Here is a 16,141-nt window from a genome sequence, read left to right as displayed (position 1 = left end):
GCTAATATTTCTGCATAATACATGCATTTGCAATAAATTATTTGAAATGACCTGGGAACACTGCATGGTCATCGCCATCCAGATATGAACAATCTTTGATTTGGTTCCGATTATCAAGCCCTGTACAGTTCAACAACATGTTCAGTTTGATTGTGCTTACAAAAGGATCTGCTTTTCCTCCAGCAGGCACGAGATCCATTTCCGATGTTCACTGCAATCACCTGCTCTATTGGAGTTCACAATTTGAGATTTTATATCTTATACCTGAAAAGATGGAGGAGACATAGCAAAGGTATCTCATCTATAGGCAGATATAATATTCGTGTGATTCCCAACTTAAAAATTAAGAAATGGGGTTTAGTAAGCTTGATTCATGAAAAGCATCGACCAAACAATTACGGTGTGACATTGATGAACTATTATATTAAGAACTTGTAAAGATGCCAATTTAGGAGTGTTCCTGTGCAAGACACATTTCATTAACATGTTTATATCTGTTCAGTTACATATCCCTTCTGAATAATGGTATTTTTTTCCTTGTATCCAACTAATCTCAATAGAGGGAAGGCACCAAAGACTAAAATGTACATAATCACCATGTAATGATAAAGTTTCATACTACCGGCAGAACAAAACCAGATAGCTGGTATCTTGTCGCTGTACTGCATTGCTTAAGTATCTTCCTTACACCCTTCATGTTTCCTAACCAATTTGGTTCAATTAATTTCTAGTACTAATGACTCAGTGATAACAACTAACAGAATGAAAAATAGTAGCACAAGTTCATACATTTATGAATGCTTAATTAATATATTGATTTCAGAAAATAAAGATTCTGTCTCTTTTTCTTGTCATGTTCTAGGTAGACAAGTGCATAAACTCTCCTCCACATAATATCTTTATGATGCATGCTCCACATTTGATACTTTGATTTTGCAAAGATGCCTTTTTTTCGATAATATAATTGGGAAAGTGAAATAATTTGGTGGATGAGAAGTCTAGGTGCATGGGAAGCATTGCCAGCATCTCAGACAACTCAGGTAAGATATTCCTCTTGTCTCCCTTGTGTAGAATAGCAATCTCCCTAAGAAGAGGAAACTTAGATCCAAATAAATAAAATATAATCGGATGATCATGATGTGAAGCTTCAGGAAAAAGATTAAAAAAAAATACATTGACTCCCATAATGTGTTTGCTATATATACAGTAATGCCAACCCTTAAAACTCAAGACTCAAGAGTTCAGAATAGACAAATATACATCCTATTTCCTCCTAGGCCTTTTGTTTTCTGAAAAGAGAAAATGGAAATCAGTGTAACAAATGCAAAGAGTTTTGTTCACACTACATGCAACAGCTTACACTCAGTCATCAGGAGAAGGAAAGGTGATGAAACTGTATTCACAAAATACTTAGCAGTTGGAGAAACAAGTTGGAGAAGACAATCGAAAAGAACTTGAGAAATTTGAAAGGGCTAAAAAGTGAATCATCAGTTTTCCCATAAAAAAGATGCCTTCTCAATGCTCAGTGTCTTAACAGAAGCAGAAGAACTCACAGTGAGGTCATTAGAATCTTTGTTATTGTTTCTTTTTGACACAAAGCAACAACAAAAGCAGAACAGGTGGTCATCCATCTCAAAACTGGTGCAGCCTAGAAGAGTGGCTTGTGACTCTAAAGAATCAACAGCCTCAGTCACAAGCCTCTACACACAGTATTTCTGTGATTTTTTTGAACTCAATGAGTTCTGTCTCCCACTGTACATTAATGTCGATTAAGTTTTTTTTGTTAGAGAGAACATGTTTTAACTAAGGACCAAATTATAGTTATTTCACTTTTCTCTCTTTTCCCTATTTTTTACTACATTCCACATATTGTCTTTCAATGTTTACTTCTAAAATAAGGGAAAGGAAAGAAAAGGGTTAAGCAGATAGTTTTCATTTGAAAACTTAACAATTTTATCAGCCTTCTTCTTCTATACAAGAAGGAAACTGGAATGAAAGGTCAAAGAGTAAGAGGAATAAGTCTTACTATTAGAAAACTGAAATCCACTGGTGATCCAAAGTCAATTTGAACAGGTGTCCTAGCCCTAAAGCTTAAGAATTTCATTTGATTGATGATTAAATCAAAATTTTAATCTATGTACTGCACATTTTCTCAATTTTTAAAATTTAAGGACAATGGGAGAAAAAATGCTGATGATTGTGCAAGACAGCAGAGGAATGGAAACAAATAACACATTAATATAACTCAATTACACATAATACAATTCAATTTTATTGCTCACCTTACAAAGTTATGAGTCCCACTTCATTGAATTATGACCATCTACCGCTAAGTATGACTGAAAATATAAATCTCAACGACTTCACTTGTAAATTAGTAAAACAAAGAATTGAAAAATCAATCATTCTGAAGTGGACTGTGTGGCTCAAGTTTGTATGTTTCTTTTCTGTGGTGCGGTGGCGGTTTTGCCATCTGAAACGATGAAAACATCTGTACAAGTAAAGATTGGTGTTTAATATTTTTATAGTTAGACAGTATTAGTCATGCATGCCATTTAAAAGTTGGTATTTATATCTTGCATAGGCTTAAAAAAATTTAATTTTACTTAACAGGATCCAATGTTGAAACCTGGTGTGATAGGAAGTAGAATGATGTATACAAAGGAAGGAATATATGAAAAAGAAACATATACATGAAATAATTAAAGCTGAAGGGCCCACATATTTTTATATAGAAATGTTACGTAAACCTGAAAATTTTGGGTGACCACAGCATTACCTCTCTGGTTCCATCCACAAGTTCTATGGTAAGTTAGAAACAGGAAAACAGAGGGAAAACAATGTAGATGAACAAGCTTAAGTTTGACTTTCACTTATTATGGTTTTGTTTTAATGGAGTACGCATGCGTTGAACCTCAAGAATCTTGCAAGTTGATATGAATGGTATTATAGAATTTACAGAAAACAGCCCAAGGTTTATGGGCGGACCAAATATTCGTGTATATATTGATATCAATTATATATACATATCCCTTGAGGAAAAATGGCGTCCTCTCCCTTGAACCCAAAATCCCATTCTCATGGCCGCTCAAGTAGCTTGCCCTCTAGATCACACCCTCTCATTCTAGAATGCAATGAGCACTTGGACGGCTTAAGGGCTTCCAAATCAGCCACCTTTTCCTCATTGTTTCTTTGCCAAAACATAAGATGCTTGCAAGATCTGATAGAGTGTGTTGAAAAATTGACCCATCTTCCCCTCACGCAAGATGTCCTTCTCCACGAGCGTGAAGAGAATTGGGTAGATGAGGTTTTGGATGGATCCTTAAGGCTCTTAGATGTGTGTAGTGCCGCCAAAGATGCTTTACTGCACACAAAAGAATGTACACGTGAGCTTCATTCCATCATAAGAAGGAAGAGGGGTGGTGAAGCGGAGTTGGCAGCAGAAGCTAAGAAATTCTTGACATCTAGAAAGGTGGTGAAAAAGGCCATCTCCAAAGCCTTGGCAAATTTGAACGGCACTTCAAAGACTTGCAACATCTCATCCACATCAGACAAAGACCACCAAACAGTGTCTTTGATTACCTTATTACAAGACACTGAAGTGGCAACACTATCAACGTTTCAGACACTGTTGCAATATATCTCAGGGTCAACACAAGCAAAGTCAAACAGCTGGCTTTCAATTTCGAAGCTAGTTCAGCCAAAGAGAGTGGGTTGCTCGCAAGTGGCAGATGAAAATGAATTTGCCCAAGTGGATGCAGCATTGCACTCCTTCGTATTTGCCAAGACATCCAAATTTGAAGAAACAAACAATCTGCAAAGCCACTTGGAGAAAATGGAGTCGTGCATTCAAGACTTTGAAGAAGGACTCGAGTTTTTATTTAGGCGACTTATCAAAATAAGAGTCTTCCTTCTTAATGTCCTTAACCACTAGTCCAACTTACCTGGGACTGGATTTTTGTACTCATCCACACAGTTACATTTGTACATTCAAATCATGTATATGCCTACTGATATAATGAACTGAAAATCTTTCTGAAATTTTGTTGTTATCTCTTTAGTGGATCTTTTTTTGGGAACTTGATCATCAATTACATCAAACATAAGAATTTTCTTCCAATGCGAGTTGATACAATTGGTTAAAGATTTAGGGTTAACTCTCATCCTCCTAATGGATGCATGGGTTCTATTGCCATTGTTTTTAGTTTCTTGTTCTTTTGGGGTCGAGATTACCGGACTTTTTTCCTATTCACTATTTTTAGGGGGTCCTTCCAGATTCAGAATAGAGGGAAAAAAGATAGATATTCGAGAATTTGAAGAGCATACAAATGATTGAAAAGAAATATACACTTTTCTTTGATCACTTTTATGTACAAGTGTGAGAATGGTTATAAACACATTTTGTTGAGTAGTGGCTTAAAATGTTGAGTAATGTAACTCTCTTTATAATTAGTTGTCTGAGAGGCGTTCAATTCCAACTATAATATCTTCGATGCACAACTCTAGATTTTTCGCATGTCTGTGAAAATTGTCAGTTACTGAAGGCTTGGCTTTGAACAAATGTGAAGCTTCAACACTGAATTAAACATTGCAAATTCATTAGTATCAGACACTTCAGAATCAGATGTCCTTCTTTAGCTGACTTTTGGGGCCAGTAATGAAACATAACAGATTCTAACGAGTTCACAGTGACCACTTCTGCCTCTTCTAAGAAGCTAAAGATGGAAGAAATCTTCTTGTCCTTGATTGAAGAAGAAACTGAGCTTATTTTGTATTGCCTTCAAGTTTTTAAGGCCTTTCCAATTTCCTTTTTCGTGTTCTTCCTGCATGCCATGTCTTTTTGAACCTCAGTTGTGAATCTAGTTTCAGCATCACTCCTCCTGTGATTAACTGGAACAGGAATGTGCATGTTATCCTTTGATTGCAGCAAACAATCTTTAACAGTATTACAAAAATGGAAGCAACTATTTTAGGAGTTGATGATAAGTCCTGTTGTTGCAATTGCAAAGAACCTTGTTCAACATGGAAGAACAAAGCATATCAAGGTTAACTATCATGCAATCAGGGAAGCAGAAAGATCAGATTAGAGCACTGCAGTTCTGAAGATCAATTAATAGATATAGTGACGAAGGCAACTGAAAAGGCAAGTTCAAATTACATTGATAAAGACTTGGAATATTAAAGAAACATCTTAAAGAGGAGTGTTAGAATTTGAGAATATTCTGCTGTCCAAGCTCTTTGTCTTTTGCCTTGTCTGTTACCATCATATGTTACCTATTGAGTAAAGAAAAACACTTGTAAAATTTATTTTCATTTACTTTGATTTGATCACCTCCATTATTAGCATTTTGAGAGAACTAAACAGACATCAAAGATGTTCATCTCTGGATGGCGATGAGTATGCAGTAGTCCCAGGTCATATCAAAATAAACTTAAGATTTTTAAAAAATACTATTACATATTCACTATAAAATTAAGGTGTATTTTAGGGCAAAATAGGAAAAGTAATATAAACTTAATATGCTTGTGATTCGATTTGGTTGAATTCAGTTCTGGAAATGGGAGCAAAAAACTGAATGTGATTGGATCTTCTGAAAATTTATTCCATGGAAATATGTCACGAATGCTAAAAGAAAGCATATGTGTGATATATAAACAATATATTCAGTGATATATTTAGCATACCATCAACATAGCAATATCTACAATTGTCCCCAGAACACCATTACAAAAATTTGATGCCTTCAGATACCTAAACTAGTGATTAAGAATGTTGAGAAGGGCAACTCTGATTTTAATCAAACGCCTAAACAGAGATTCAAGTCCTTCTTCAAGATCCTGTATACAGGTTCCCAAGGTCTCAAGCTTCTTCTGCAGATCAATTATATCGTTGGACTTGGTTGACATGTGCAATGCAAATAACTGCAATGCAGCATCCACTTTTGCAAACTCATTATCATCTGCTACTTGTGCATATCCTACCCTTTTGCTTTGCATTAGCTTTGAAACTAAAGCCCAGCTGCTTCGTTTTGCTTGTGCTGATCCAGAAAAGAAATTCAGCAATGACTCAAATATGGAAAAAGTGATCACTTCAGCGTCCTTTAACAGAGTTACCAACGCCATGGTTTGGTAATCTTTGTTAGTGAGGGTAAGGTTGCTTTTATTTGCATTACCCTTCAAATTCTCCAAGGCTTTGAATATGGCCTTTCGCACCACCTTCCTTGAGGTCAAGAATTTCTTAACCTCCACTGTGAGTTCAACTTCACCTCCTCTTCTTCTTCTTATAGTTGACTGCAGCTCACGGGTGCACTCCTTGGTGTGCAGAAGGGCATCTTTGGTTTCTGTACATGCATCAAGGAGCCTTAGAGATCCATCCAAGAGATCATCCACCCATTTCTCTTGCCGTTCCTGGACAAGTGCTTCTTGAGTTAGGGGCAACTGAACTAACTTTTCAATGCACTCATGCAAATCTAGAAGGCTAGTTAGATTTTGCCCCAGCAATGAAGAAGAGATGGTTTCATAGGCACCTAACCTTGCTAAGTGTTCATTGCACTGAAGGATGAGAGGGTGTGGTTTAGAGGGTAAACTATTAGAACGAGCATGGTTATGGAATTTGTGGATCAATGAAGATGCTGCCATTTTTCTTCAACTAGACAAGAGGAGGGAGCCGGTATTGAATATGTGCAATTCAATGGCCAACTTGCTATCTTTCCTTGCCTGTTGATCAATATATATGGCTGTGGAGACACTAGGATTCTCATCTGAAAGTAAAACAAATAATTACTAACAGATCTACATTGATATAAATATTATCAGAGATATGTTAATTTGATGTCCCCCCTTCCTAATCTTTACAACTCATACCCTTTGTTTTATTAGTTTTTCCTCAAAGTTCTATAATCCCACTTGGATTTTTGTCCATGGTTTCTTTTGGTACATTGTTTCTTTATCAGAAGTTGCACGAGGACATTGACATTATCATGGAAATACAATTAAACTTTTGTCTTCTGTGAAGAATTATTTTATCCATGTTGAGGTATGCACGTGTAGACTATTTGAACTGGTAAAAGGAAAGCTCCATACCTCTTGGTAATCAGCTTGAATTAGTACTAATAAATATACAATCATTTGTCATTCCATCACTTCAATTTTGTCACTTTGTACTCTGGTGTGACGGTGGTTGACTTGAAAGTTTCATTGCTTTTTGGCTTCATTCATTTAAAAGGAAGTCTCTATAACAGCAGATATGACATGACAGAAATGAAGTTCCTTGTCTTCTGTTTACTGAGATGAGTATGACCATTGAAGCTGCATTGTCAGTTTAACTGAAATAACAATTTTTTTTTTAATTTATCTGCATAAATTATGGGTTGTGAAAATGAAAGTGATGGATTTTATGAACAAGATAGGCTCCATTCCATATCCTGATATAGATAGTGTTATTGCTGAAATATAATCTTAGTATAAACTGATAGTTGTGACGGTGTTAGTGTATTATAGACCTTGCTTTGCTGTCAGCATAAAATAGACAGATATGATAAGGATGTGGATGTTGATTTGATTTGTCTCATAATAATAGGAAGAAACCTTCACATCGTTCATTGAATTGAAGTTGTGATATTTGAGCCCACGAATGATAATGGAGAGCAGTTGATCAATCACAAAGCCACCAACCGAAGGGCAGAGGCAATTGTGATATCAGCCACGAGATGTTGTTCCAATGATTGTCCATAAAACATGAAGCCTAGAAACACCAAGATTTGAATTAGATCATGACTCTTAAATTCAGATAAGAACATTTAACTTTGCCTATTTTCAAAATGTATCAGAATATTTTTAGAGTAAGACATTAACGAGTCAAATTTATTCATACTTCTTCTCTTCAAATTCTTCTGTTATTCTGTAATTTATTTTGAATCTGAACATGGAAATAACACCAAAGATAGAAGTGAGATAAGGCTGGCATACATTGCAAATACTTGTGAGGGAAAGAAGAGAAAAATAAGGATAATAACTGGAATTTGAACTTGTGTCGTATAAAATATTAACCGAGCGGTTGGTGACTAAGACCGATCGGTCCATCCACTCAGATCAAAGATTGGGTCACAATTGGGTCAGCGCTTAAGCTATTGTTGGGTCATAAAATAATCAAAGAATATCTAATTAAAGATATTGATAAAGCAGGTTATAAACAACCAACTGGATATTCGGGTAATCTGTTTATATCTTATTCTGTTTATATTTTATTGGGCTTATATCAACTCAGGATCCATGAGGTAAATTATAAATACAAAACCAGGACCGAAAGCCAGGTAGGTTCCACTGACGCATTATTTACCCTACGTTTTTCACTTAAGCATGATACACTCCCCCTTTACTCTCCAAATATACAAACGGTGTCAATCAGGCACTGATTATCTCATTAAGAGTAAACACTCTTCAACCACACGCCTAACTTGAGCGTCAGAGTGCCTTTTGCAGGTACATCCTCCCTCGTCAAGAAGGAGACCGATCGGTTTGTGCCAACACCGATCGACCTACAGCAGGAGTTTGGAAGCGAGTGAGCGGCCCAGACACGTCAGCAGTTAGTCTCTCGGTCCCAGAAATATTTACAGAAACATTTGACGCCCACCGTGGGGCTGAGCGGCAAATCCAAATGGTGACCACGAGGAGCATGGAGGAACAACAAAGCACCAGAAAGATGATTAGAAACCACAAGTAACCAAGAGGAGCGTCTGGTCTCGACATCACTATTTTAGATCAACACCAGAAACTTTTGACAAAGTGAAAACTACAATACATGAATCATCATCTCTACGTAAGACGTCATCAACAAGATAAGTATTTTTTGAAATATGAATATTTCATAAAATATCTAATTGATAATGAATATTATAACAACTATTTTTGATATAGATATTTTAAATATATATAGTATAATCCATAATATATTATATGATATATGATATATAGGATATAACTATAAATATAGTTATCTAATTATTATAACTGATTAAAATAGTCAAAGAAATTGTTGTGTTAGAGATAACTATCAACAACAATATTATAAAATCTCAAGACGGTTTTGATACTTTTTTATTATATATGTTATTTATTCGGTGCAATTCATAATATATGGTAATCGAATCATTTATTATACGGTTATATACCATAATATATATCATCATCATGAGAATTTCAGCAAGACAACATCTTGAAGAAATATATATCAAAATCCACACCATCAACTATGCAAGTGCAGACTAAGATCTTGTCATAAACGGACTTCATGCTTAAAGTATCATGGAATTCAATTAACGAAGGGGAAGTCTCCTATTGCAAACATTGATTGCCAATTTCGTCGGCAAAGTTCATAGTTAACGATCAAGTCCAAGACTGAGCGGTAAATCCCTCTCAGGAGAGAGGTAAAGCCCTCTCAAAGCCGAACGGTAAAGCCCGTTCACTAGGAAGCACTCCTAGCTCAAAGCAGAGAGGTAAAGTCCTCTCAAAGCTGAACGGTAAAGCCCGTTCCCTAAGAAGAACTTCTAGGTCAAAATCAAAGGACGAGCGGTAAATTCCTCTCGGTTAATGTTGAAGGACGAGAGGTAAATCCTTCTCGGTTCATGTTGAAGGACGAGCGGTAAATCCCTCTCGGTTAATGTTGAAGGTCGAGCAGTAAATCCCTCTCGGTTCATGTTGAAGGCCAAGAGGTAAAACCCTCTCGGTTCATGTGGAAGGACGAGCGGTAAATCCCTCTCGGTTAATGTCGAAGGTCGAGCGTTAAAACGCTCTCAGTTCATGTTGAAGGCCGAGAGGTAAAACCCTCTCGGTTCATGTTGAAGGACGAGCGGTAAATCCCTCTCAGTTCATGTTGAAGGCCGAGAGGTAAAACCCTCTCGGTTCATGTTGAAGGTCGAGCAGTAAGTCCCTATCGGTTCATGTTGAAGGCCGAGCGGTAAATCTCTCTCGGTTCATGTTAAAGGCCGAGAGGTAAAACCCTCTCGGTTCATGTGGAAGGACGAGCGGTAAATCCCTCTCGGTTAATGTCGAAGGTCGAGCGATAAAACGCTCTCGGTTCATGTTGAAGGCCGAACGGTAAAACGCCCTCGGTTCGTGTTTACGTGGAAAAAGTTTTAAAAAGAGCTCTCCTCAACCATCGATAAGAGCGGCAGAGGCTTTCCAATACAGCAAACACAACCTCCCTCAAACTCATAAGTCCTATAGTTAACCACGGCTAAAGTCGAACACTTAACTCGGACTTGGGGAGCATATTGTGTCGTATAAAATATTAACCGAGCGGTTGGTGACTAAGACCGATCGGTCCATCCACTCAGGTCAAAGATTGGGCCACAATTGGGTCAGCGCTTAAGCTATTGTTGGGTCAACAGTCCAGCAGATGATAAAATAATCAAAGAATATCTAATTAAAGATATTGATAAAGCAGGTTATAAACAACCAACCGGATTTTCAGGTAATCTGTTTATATCTTATTCTGTTTATATTTTATTGAGCTTATATCAGCTCAGGATCCATGAGGTAAATTATAAATACAAAGCCAGGACCGAAAGCCAGGTAGGTTCCACTGACGCATTATTTACCCTACGTTTTTCACTTAAGCATGATACACTCCCCCTTTACTCTCCAAATATACAAACGGTGTCAATCAGGCACTGATTATCTCATTAAGAGTAAACACTCTTCAACCACACGCCTAACTTGAACGTTGGAGTGCCTTTTGCAGGTATATCCTCCCTCGTCAAGAAGGAGATCAATCGGTTTGTGTCAACACCAATCGATCTACAATAAAAGTTTAGAAGCGAGCGAGTGGCCCAAACACGTCATTTAGTCCTCGTTCCCAGAAATATTTATAGGAACTTAAGGGAGTATGCCAAATTAGTATTTCAAAGAATTGATTTACATAAAAGTCTTGTTATGTTCAATTGATACTGTTAAATTATATCAGTAAATTTTGTGATACTTAATTAAGACAATCAAGATTACAGAAAAGTATTGTGATAAAGAAAAGCTTGTTGGTTTATTAAAAAGATAAAACTTAAAGAGTATGGATTTTATATGACTTTTAGTGTAAGGTATAAATATTACACCCAACCTGATAATCTTACCCAAAAACCGAATGGTCTTTCCAAAACTTTTTTGTGTTTTCTCTCATCATACACAATTTCTTCTCTGCAGAAAATAACTTTGTTTTTTTATGTTGGTAATCCAAGTGAGTTTAAATTTTAAATTCGTTAAAAATGATAAAATTGAACATCGTATATAAACTCGTTGTCTTTTTAAAATTTTAAATTAAAAATAATGTGAATTTCTTGTGTGAATTGAACTTAAGTCATATTTATGTAATTTCTCCGTAATGAAATCTTCTTCTAAAAAAATAGAAACACTTCGGTGGTATCATGGACTGGTTCATCTTAAGTACTAGCTTATACCATTATAATAAAAATATCATCAACAACAACCGTATAAATAAATGTTACGAAAGAAGATGTACTAATGTAGAAGGTCTTTTATGGGTTATGGATTAGGCCGAGTTACATTTACTTAATCTCTTCGTCATGAATTTTCCTTTGGAAAGAAAAAAAATAACCTTCCTCACCAATACTCTAATCTTTGTTTACAATTTTCTCAAACGTATTATGTGAACTCAGGAGCACAGAAAAAATAATAACAATGCATTGATTTTAATTTTCTTTTACTAAACCTTATCATTGTTTTATTGTTATTTATTATCAACTTCGTCAATTTTGAATATTTCCTAGGGGTCTTTCAAATCTTACAAATTTGTTAAGTTTTTTCAATTCTTTTAACTTTTTTAGGTATAAATTTATTTAAATATAAATTACAAAAACTTAACCAAAAATATCGTAAGTTGTAACTTTTATGTAGTTTTTTAAAATCCAATACATCCTCCCACATAACTAGTATTGGTGCCAAAAGGTTTTATTAGTTTCATTCATCACAAGTAATCGACACCCGTGTCTGCATTATCGTCAGGTGGGGTTAAATGAATTTGATGGTCAAAGGAAAACCATATTTCTGATAATTTGCCTATGATGTTAGCCAATACATAACTCCAAATTTTCCATATGATCGTGGAAACTCTTAACAGATATAAAAGCATAAGGCTTGTGACAAAGGAGAGAGAAAAACTCTGTCTGCCTCCAATGCGTTAATGTTTGATTGAGATAACTTGTTCCTTGTTGAATCCGAGAAACAACTTACAGCTTTTTTTAAGTTAGAAATCTCTGTAAGGAGCTTCTTCACATTCTTCTTCGATGACACAGTTACTGCCCTCAATTTCGATTGATATTTCATGTAGCAGGATATGGAGATGAATGTTTACCACTACAGATAATCCCGGGTGACTCCAATCCATTATAGTAAATCACCATCCCACTATGTTAATATCATACATACAGAAAAATAAATATAGTTTACAAAATCAAATTTATCGACACGTGAAGACCCACAAGATCACCTATTATATTACCAACCTTTTTTATCAATAGCAAATACAAAAACAATATTACTAAACAAGTTAATTTATGACGATATTATCCGAAGTGATTTCTATACTCTGACTCTCTTTTGAGATTTTGAAAATATAAACCGGCCCCTTTTAAGTAGAAATATTAGGAATCAACTAAAAAATACGACACAGAATAACATGCTAGCAATGCCCAACGATAAAACATGAAAGCGTTGTGAAATATATAACTATCAAGGATGTAAAAGGAAATAAACGATGAATAAAGAAACTGTCTGAAATGATTCAATCTAGCATAGGGTATGTCTCAAACTGGAAAACAAAATCAATTAAGCGGTGCATCAATACTACATCTAGGTGTTTGTAGCTCTAGTGTAAATCTGCTGACTTGCATGGGCAGACACCATCCTGATTGAACCTCTAGCCATCAATTCCCGTATAGCCTTCCTTGCAAGTGATCCATTAATCTGCAAGGTGCATACAAAATTATGAGAACCTTTTCTTCGCATAATACCTATAAATTGATGACATACATCGATAAAAACCAAGAAATACATACATGCATACATTGATGACACACAGATATATATATATATATATATATATATATATATATAATTACAAGTCATTGGTTAATATCTTGAGTCTTAGGGCACTTCTTCCGGTGAGAATGCACCACATTTCAATAAAAATGAGAAATTGCGACTGCAACTGTTATGAAAAACTAAAGATCCTAGACCATAGAGAACGAAAAATGCTATATTTGAAGCTGTATGACCAATTACACAATTATGTTCGTGAAGATGCACTATAAAAGAGAAGTTGAGTTTCAGCTACTAGACAAAGCCTCAGACATCTTTGTAATAGATATACCTCCTAACTAAATGACGAGTACCTAAAATTTACCAATTCATAGGTTTTTAAATGATTATTGAATTCAAACATAACATTAGACAACTTACTGTTTGAAATTAACAATAGCAGAGCAAAATGGTAGTTAACAAATCTAGAAAAATATTAAAAATACCACTGCAAGAAAACGTAGGCATACCCATGTTGCAGGAAGACTGTCAAACAGTTAACATAAAACAATTATCCAGAATTATTCCTCAAGAAACACATAAACACGAAATAACTAACAACAAATTCTAGGTTTAAAGCTTGAAACTCTATTCAATTGAAACGAAATATACAAAGAATCAAACTTGCAAAAATTGAAGTTGTATCTCCACCAATCAGTGGGAAAACCCAATTAAAAACACAGTAATACTAGACATGTATTGTAGACGATGCCCATCAGTCTAGGGATGCAGATCTCGTAGAAGATTACCAAAAAAGGAACAGTTGCAACTTAATCTAACTCTCACATTAAAATAGCTCCAGTATTTCCCAATAAAACGACTACAAATACATAACATGCATCAAAATAGTGAAAATGCTACGAATATAATGCTAATACCAAAACCAGTAATCCTTTAACATAAATATATAAAATAGAAATTAAACAATTACCCTAAGACGATCAGAGAGAATGGCTGGAGTAATAAGCTTATATTTTGGTGCCTCGGAGAGAAGCTTGTCATAGGTACCCTGATCAAACAGCACCATGTTATTCACCTTTTCCTTTTGCTTTCCCTTGCTCCACTTCTGTTGCAACAAAAATCTAACATTAATATCACGCACCCATCCATCACACTAATCTAGAATTACCCAATGGGCAAACCAAAAGAATTGGAACAAAATTAGAACTTGAACAAGAAACAAGAACCTTCTTCTTCTGCTTGCCACCGCCAGACTTGGCGGGCTTTGATGAAGGTGGGGGAGCCTTGTCCTTCTTTGGAGCCTGCAAGTACCATCAAATCAGAAATACGAACATTAGATTGTACCAATAAAAACATAATGATGAAATTAGCAGAGAAACTTGCCATGGATTCCGATCACTGACGACAGGAGCTCTGAGATTGGAGACGGCAGCGAAGTGAGGCAATCTTAATCACAAACCTAACTAGGGTTTTTTATTTGTGGTGTGAGGAATAAAAGGAGCAAAATATTGAATACTACGTCGTTTTACTTGACTTGGGCCACTTTGGTAATGGGCTCTCTTACCCACTAAGTTTTGTATTATAACAATTCATTGTTTACACTCCTCAATTTAATAAGTACCCTCTATTTTCTTATATATTTTTGAATAATTTTTTTTTAATAAGTAAACAAACGTTTCTCTCCCAATGGCACGCTGTATATCCTCTTCCATAAACATCTTTTTTTTTTTAAATTTATTTCTTCGTCATCTTTTTATTATTTTGGAAATGTTATTAATTCTTTCAATTCGGGTTCTATTTATATTGCACATTTTTGTTACTCTAAATACGTAGTTCACTCCTTTCATTCTTGAATATAGGCCATTGACTATTATTCACACTTCTTAAGAAAGTTATACAATTTTGTTCGTTAAATTTAAGTTTGAATGTGTTTTTTCTTTATTTAACCATAACCAAAAAGTATAAATGGTCCATGTTAAAAAATATATTCTGTTATTTTTATTTTTATTTTTTTAAAAAAAGAAGAAAAGTAATGTAGGCATGTTAGATCAGACATTAACACTTGTGAAAAAGAAAAAATATATAATGACACAACTAAATTCAAGATATTTTCCACAAAAGTTTTTCTTCACATTAAAAGAAATAATGCACAATATTATATCCATAGAAAACAGGACATATTGCAAATGGGCCTGTGTTCAGGTTATTTTTATCATTTCTATGGGACTAATGGGCCTAATATGTTAATATTTACTATGATTTTACTTTCTGCACCCCATAATTGTGTTGCATACTTTTCAAAATTTAAAAATAACTCATTTATCTTCAGTGACTTTCAGATTATATGTTCCTGAACAAGCAGCTTTCGAAAATTTACATTATTTGATCTAGACCGAATCACCAGCCGAGTGGACATAGGCCAGCAATGAAGCTGAGTCATACTAAATTAAAGACTAAAGTTGAGTTATATCAAACTCTATCTTTTTTTCTGCCATTAGTAAAAATTAAAAACTAAATTATAATTAATGTAAAATATTGGATTATTTTATGATTTAAAATATTTTAAAAACTAGTACAATTATAAAATATATTTATTAATTAATAAAAATATTGAAATTGTTTCCGTTTATAAGGTGGAGGTTAAGTCTTCTTTTATAAATAATGTCTAAGTTTCTCAAGGTTAAGTTTTTGTCTTTACTATTTTCTTTATCGTTGAATCGAGTTGAATGTTATCTGCATAAAGTACTTCAATGCTAAAGTCAGTGTTTATTCGAATATTTTAGTAAAAATACGCAGTAAAGTAACCAATTACCTAAATATGAAACATGTATTTATAGATTTTGGAATCAACTTCTGATTAATGCTAGTTTAATTATGATATAAAATCCAACTTAAGATTAATGTAATTATTTTTAGTGTTAATTTTGTTTATAGTTCAACGGATCGGTTCATCCATCGTTTTATATAAAATCGAAAGAGTTGTTGATCGTGACTTTACACTAATAAAGTAAAATCTTAACCCAATTTTTCTCAACCTACTTGTTTGGTACATCAATAAAAGAATGGTTTATTAGTGCTTAGTGCCTAACAAAGC

At 34.7% G+C, this 16,141-nt stretch overlaps 3 protein-coding genes across 3 annotated transcripts; 1 reads left to right on the top strand and 2 right to left on the bottom strand.

The window, feature by feature from the left end:
- Positions 1 to 2,932: 2,932 nt before the first annotated feature.
- LOC108331017 (uncharacterized) lies at positions 2,933 to 4,036 on the top strand. Its single transcript, XM_017565628.2, has one exon. The coding sequence runs from the start codon at positions 3,044 to 3,046 to the stop codon at positions 3,932 to 3,934; it is 891 nt and encodes a 296-aa protein (XP_017421117.2). The 5' UTR covers positions 2,933 to 3,043; the 3' UTR covers positions 3,935 to 4,036.
- A 1,571-nt stretch (positions 4,037 to 5,607) lies between these two features.
- Positions 5,608 to 6,742, bottom strand: LOC108331335 (uncharacterized). The gene has a single exon (XM_017565989.2). It carries the CDS (start codon positions 6,637 to 6,639, stop codon positions 5,758 to 5,760), a length of 882 nt encoding a protein of 293 aa, XP_017421478.1. The 5' UTR covers positions 6,640 to 6,742; the 3' UTR covers positions 5,608 to 5,757.
- Positions 6,743 to 12,707: 5,965 nt separating this feature from the next.
- Positions 12,708 to 14,578, bottom strand: LOC108330751 (40S ribosomal protein S25). Its single transcript, XM_017565280.2, has 4 exons — positions 14,431 to 14,578; positions 14,274 to 14,348; positions 14,018 to 14,152; positions 12,708 to 12,972 (listed from the first exon to the last, which is right to left on the bottom strand). Exons 1-4 carry the CDS (start codon positions 14,431 to 14,433, stop codon positions 12,859 to 12,861), a joined length of 327 nt encoding a protein of 108 aa, XP_017420769.1. The 5' UTR covers positions 14,434 to 14,578; the 3' UTR covers positions 12,708 to 12,858.
- Positions 14,579 to 16,141: the final 1,563 nt, after the last annotated feature.

This window comes from Vigna angularis, chromosome 4 (assembly GCF_016808095.1).
Source record: "Vigna angularis cultivar LongXiaoDou No.4 chromosome 4, ASM1680809v1, whole genome shotgun sequence".
Taxonomy (NCBI): domain Eukaryota; kingdom Viridiplantae; phylum Streptophyta; class Magnoliopsida; order Fabales; family Fabaceae; genus Vigna; species Vigna angularis.
Note: the sequence above shows the minus strand (reverse complement) of the source record. Positions and strands in the feature narration are given on the sequence as shown.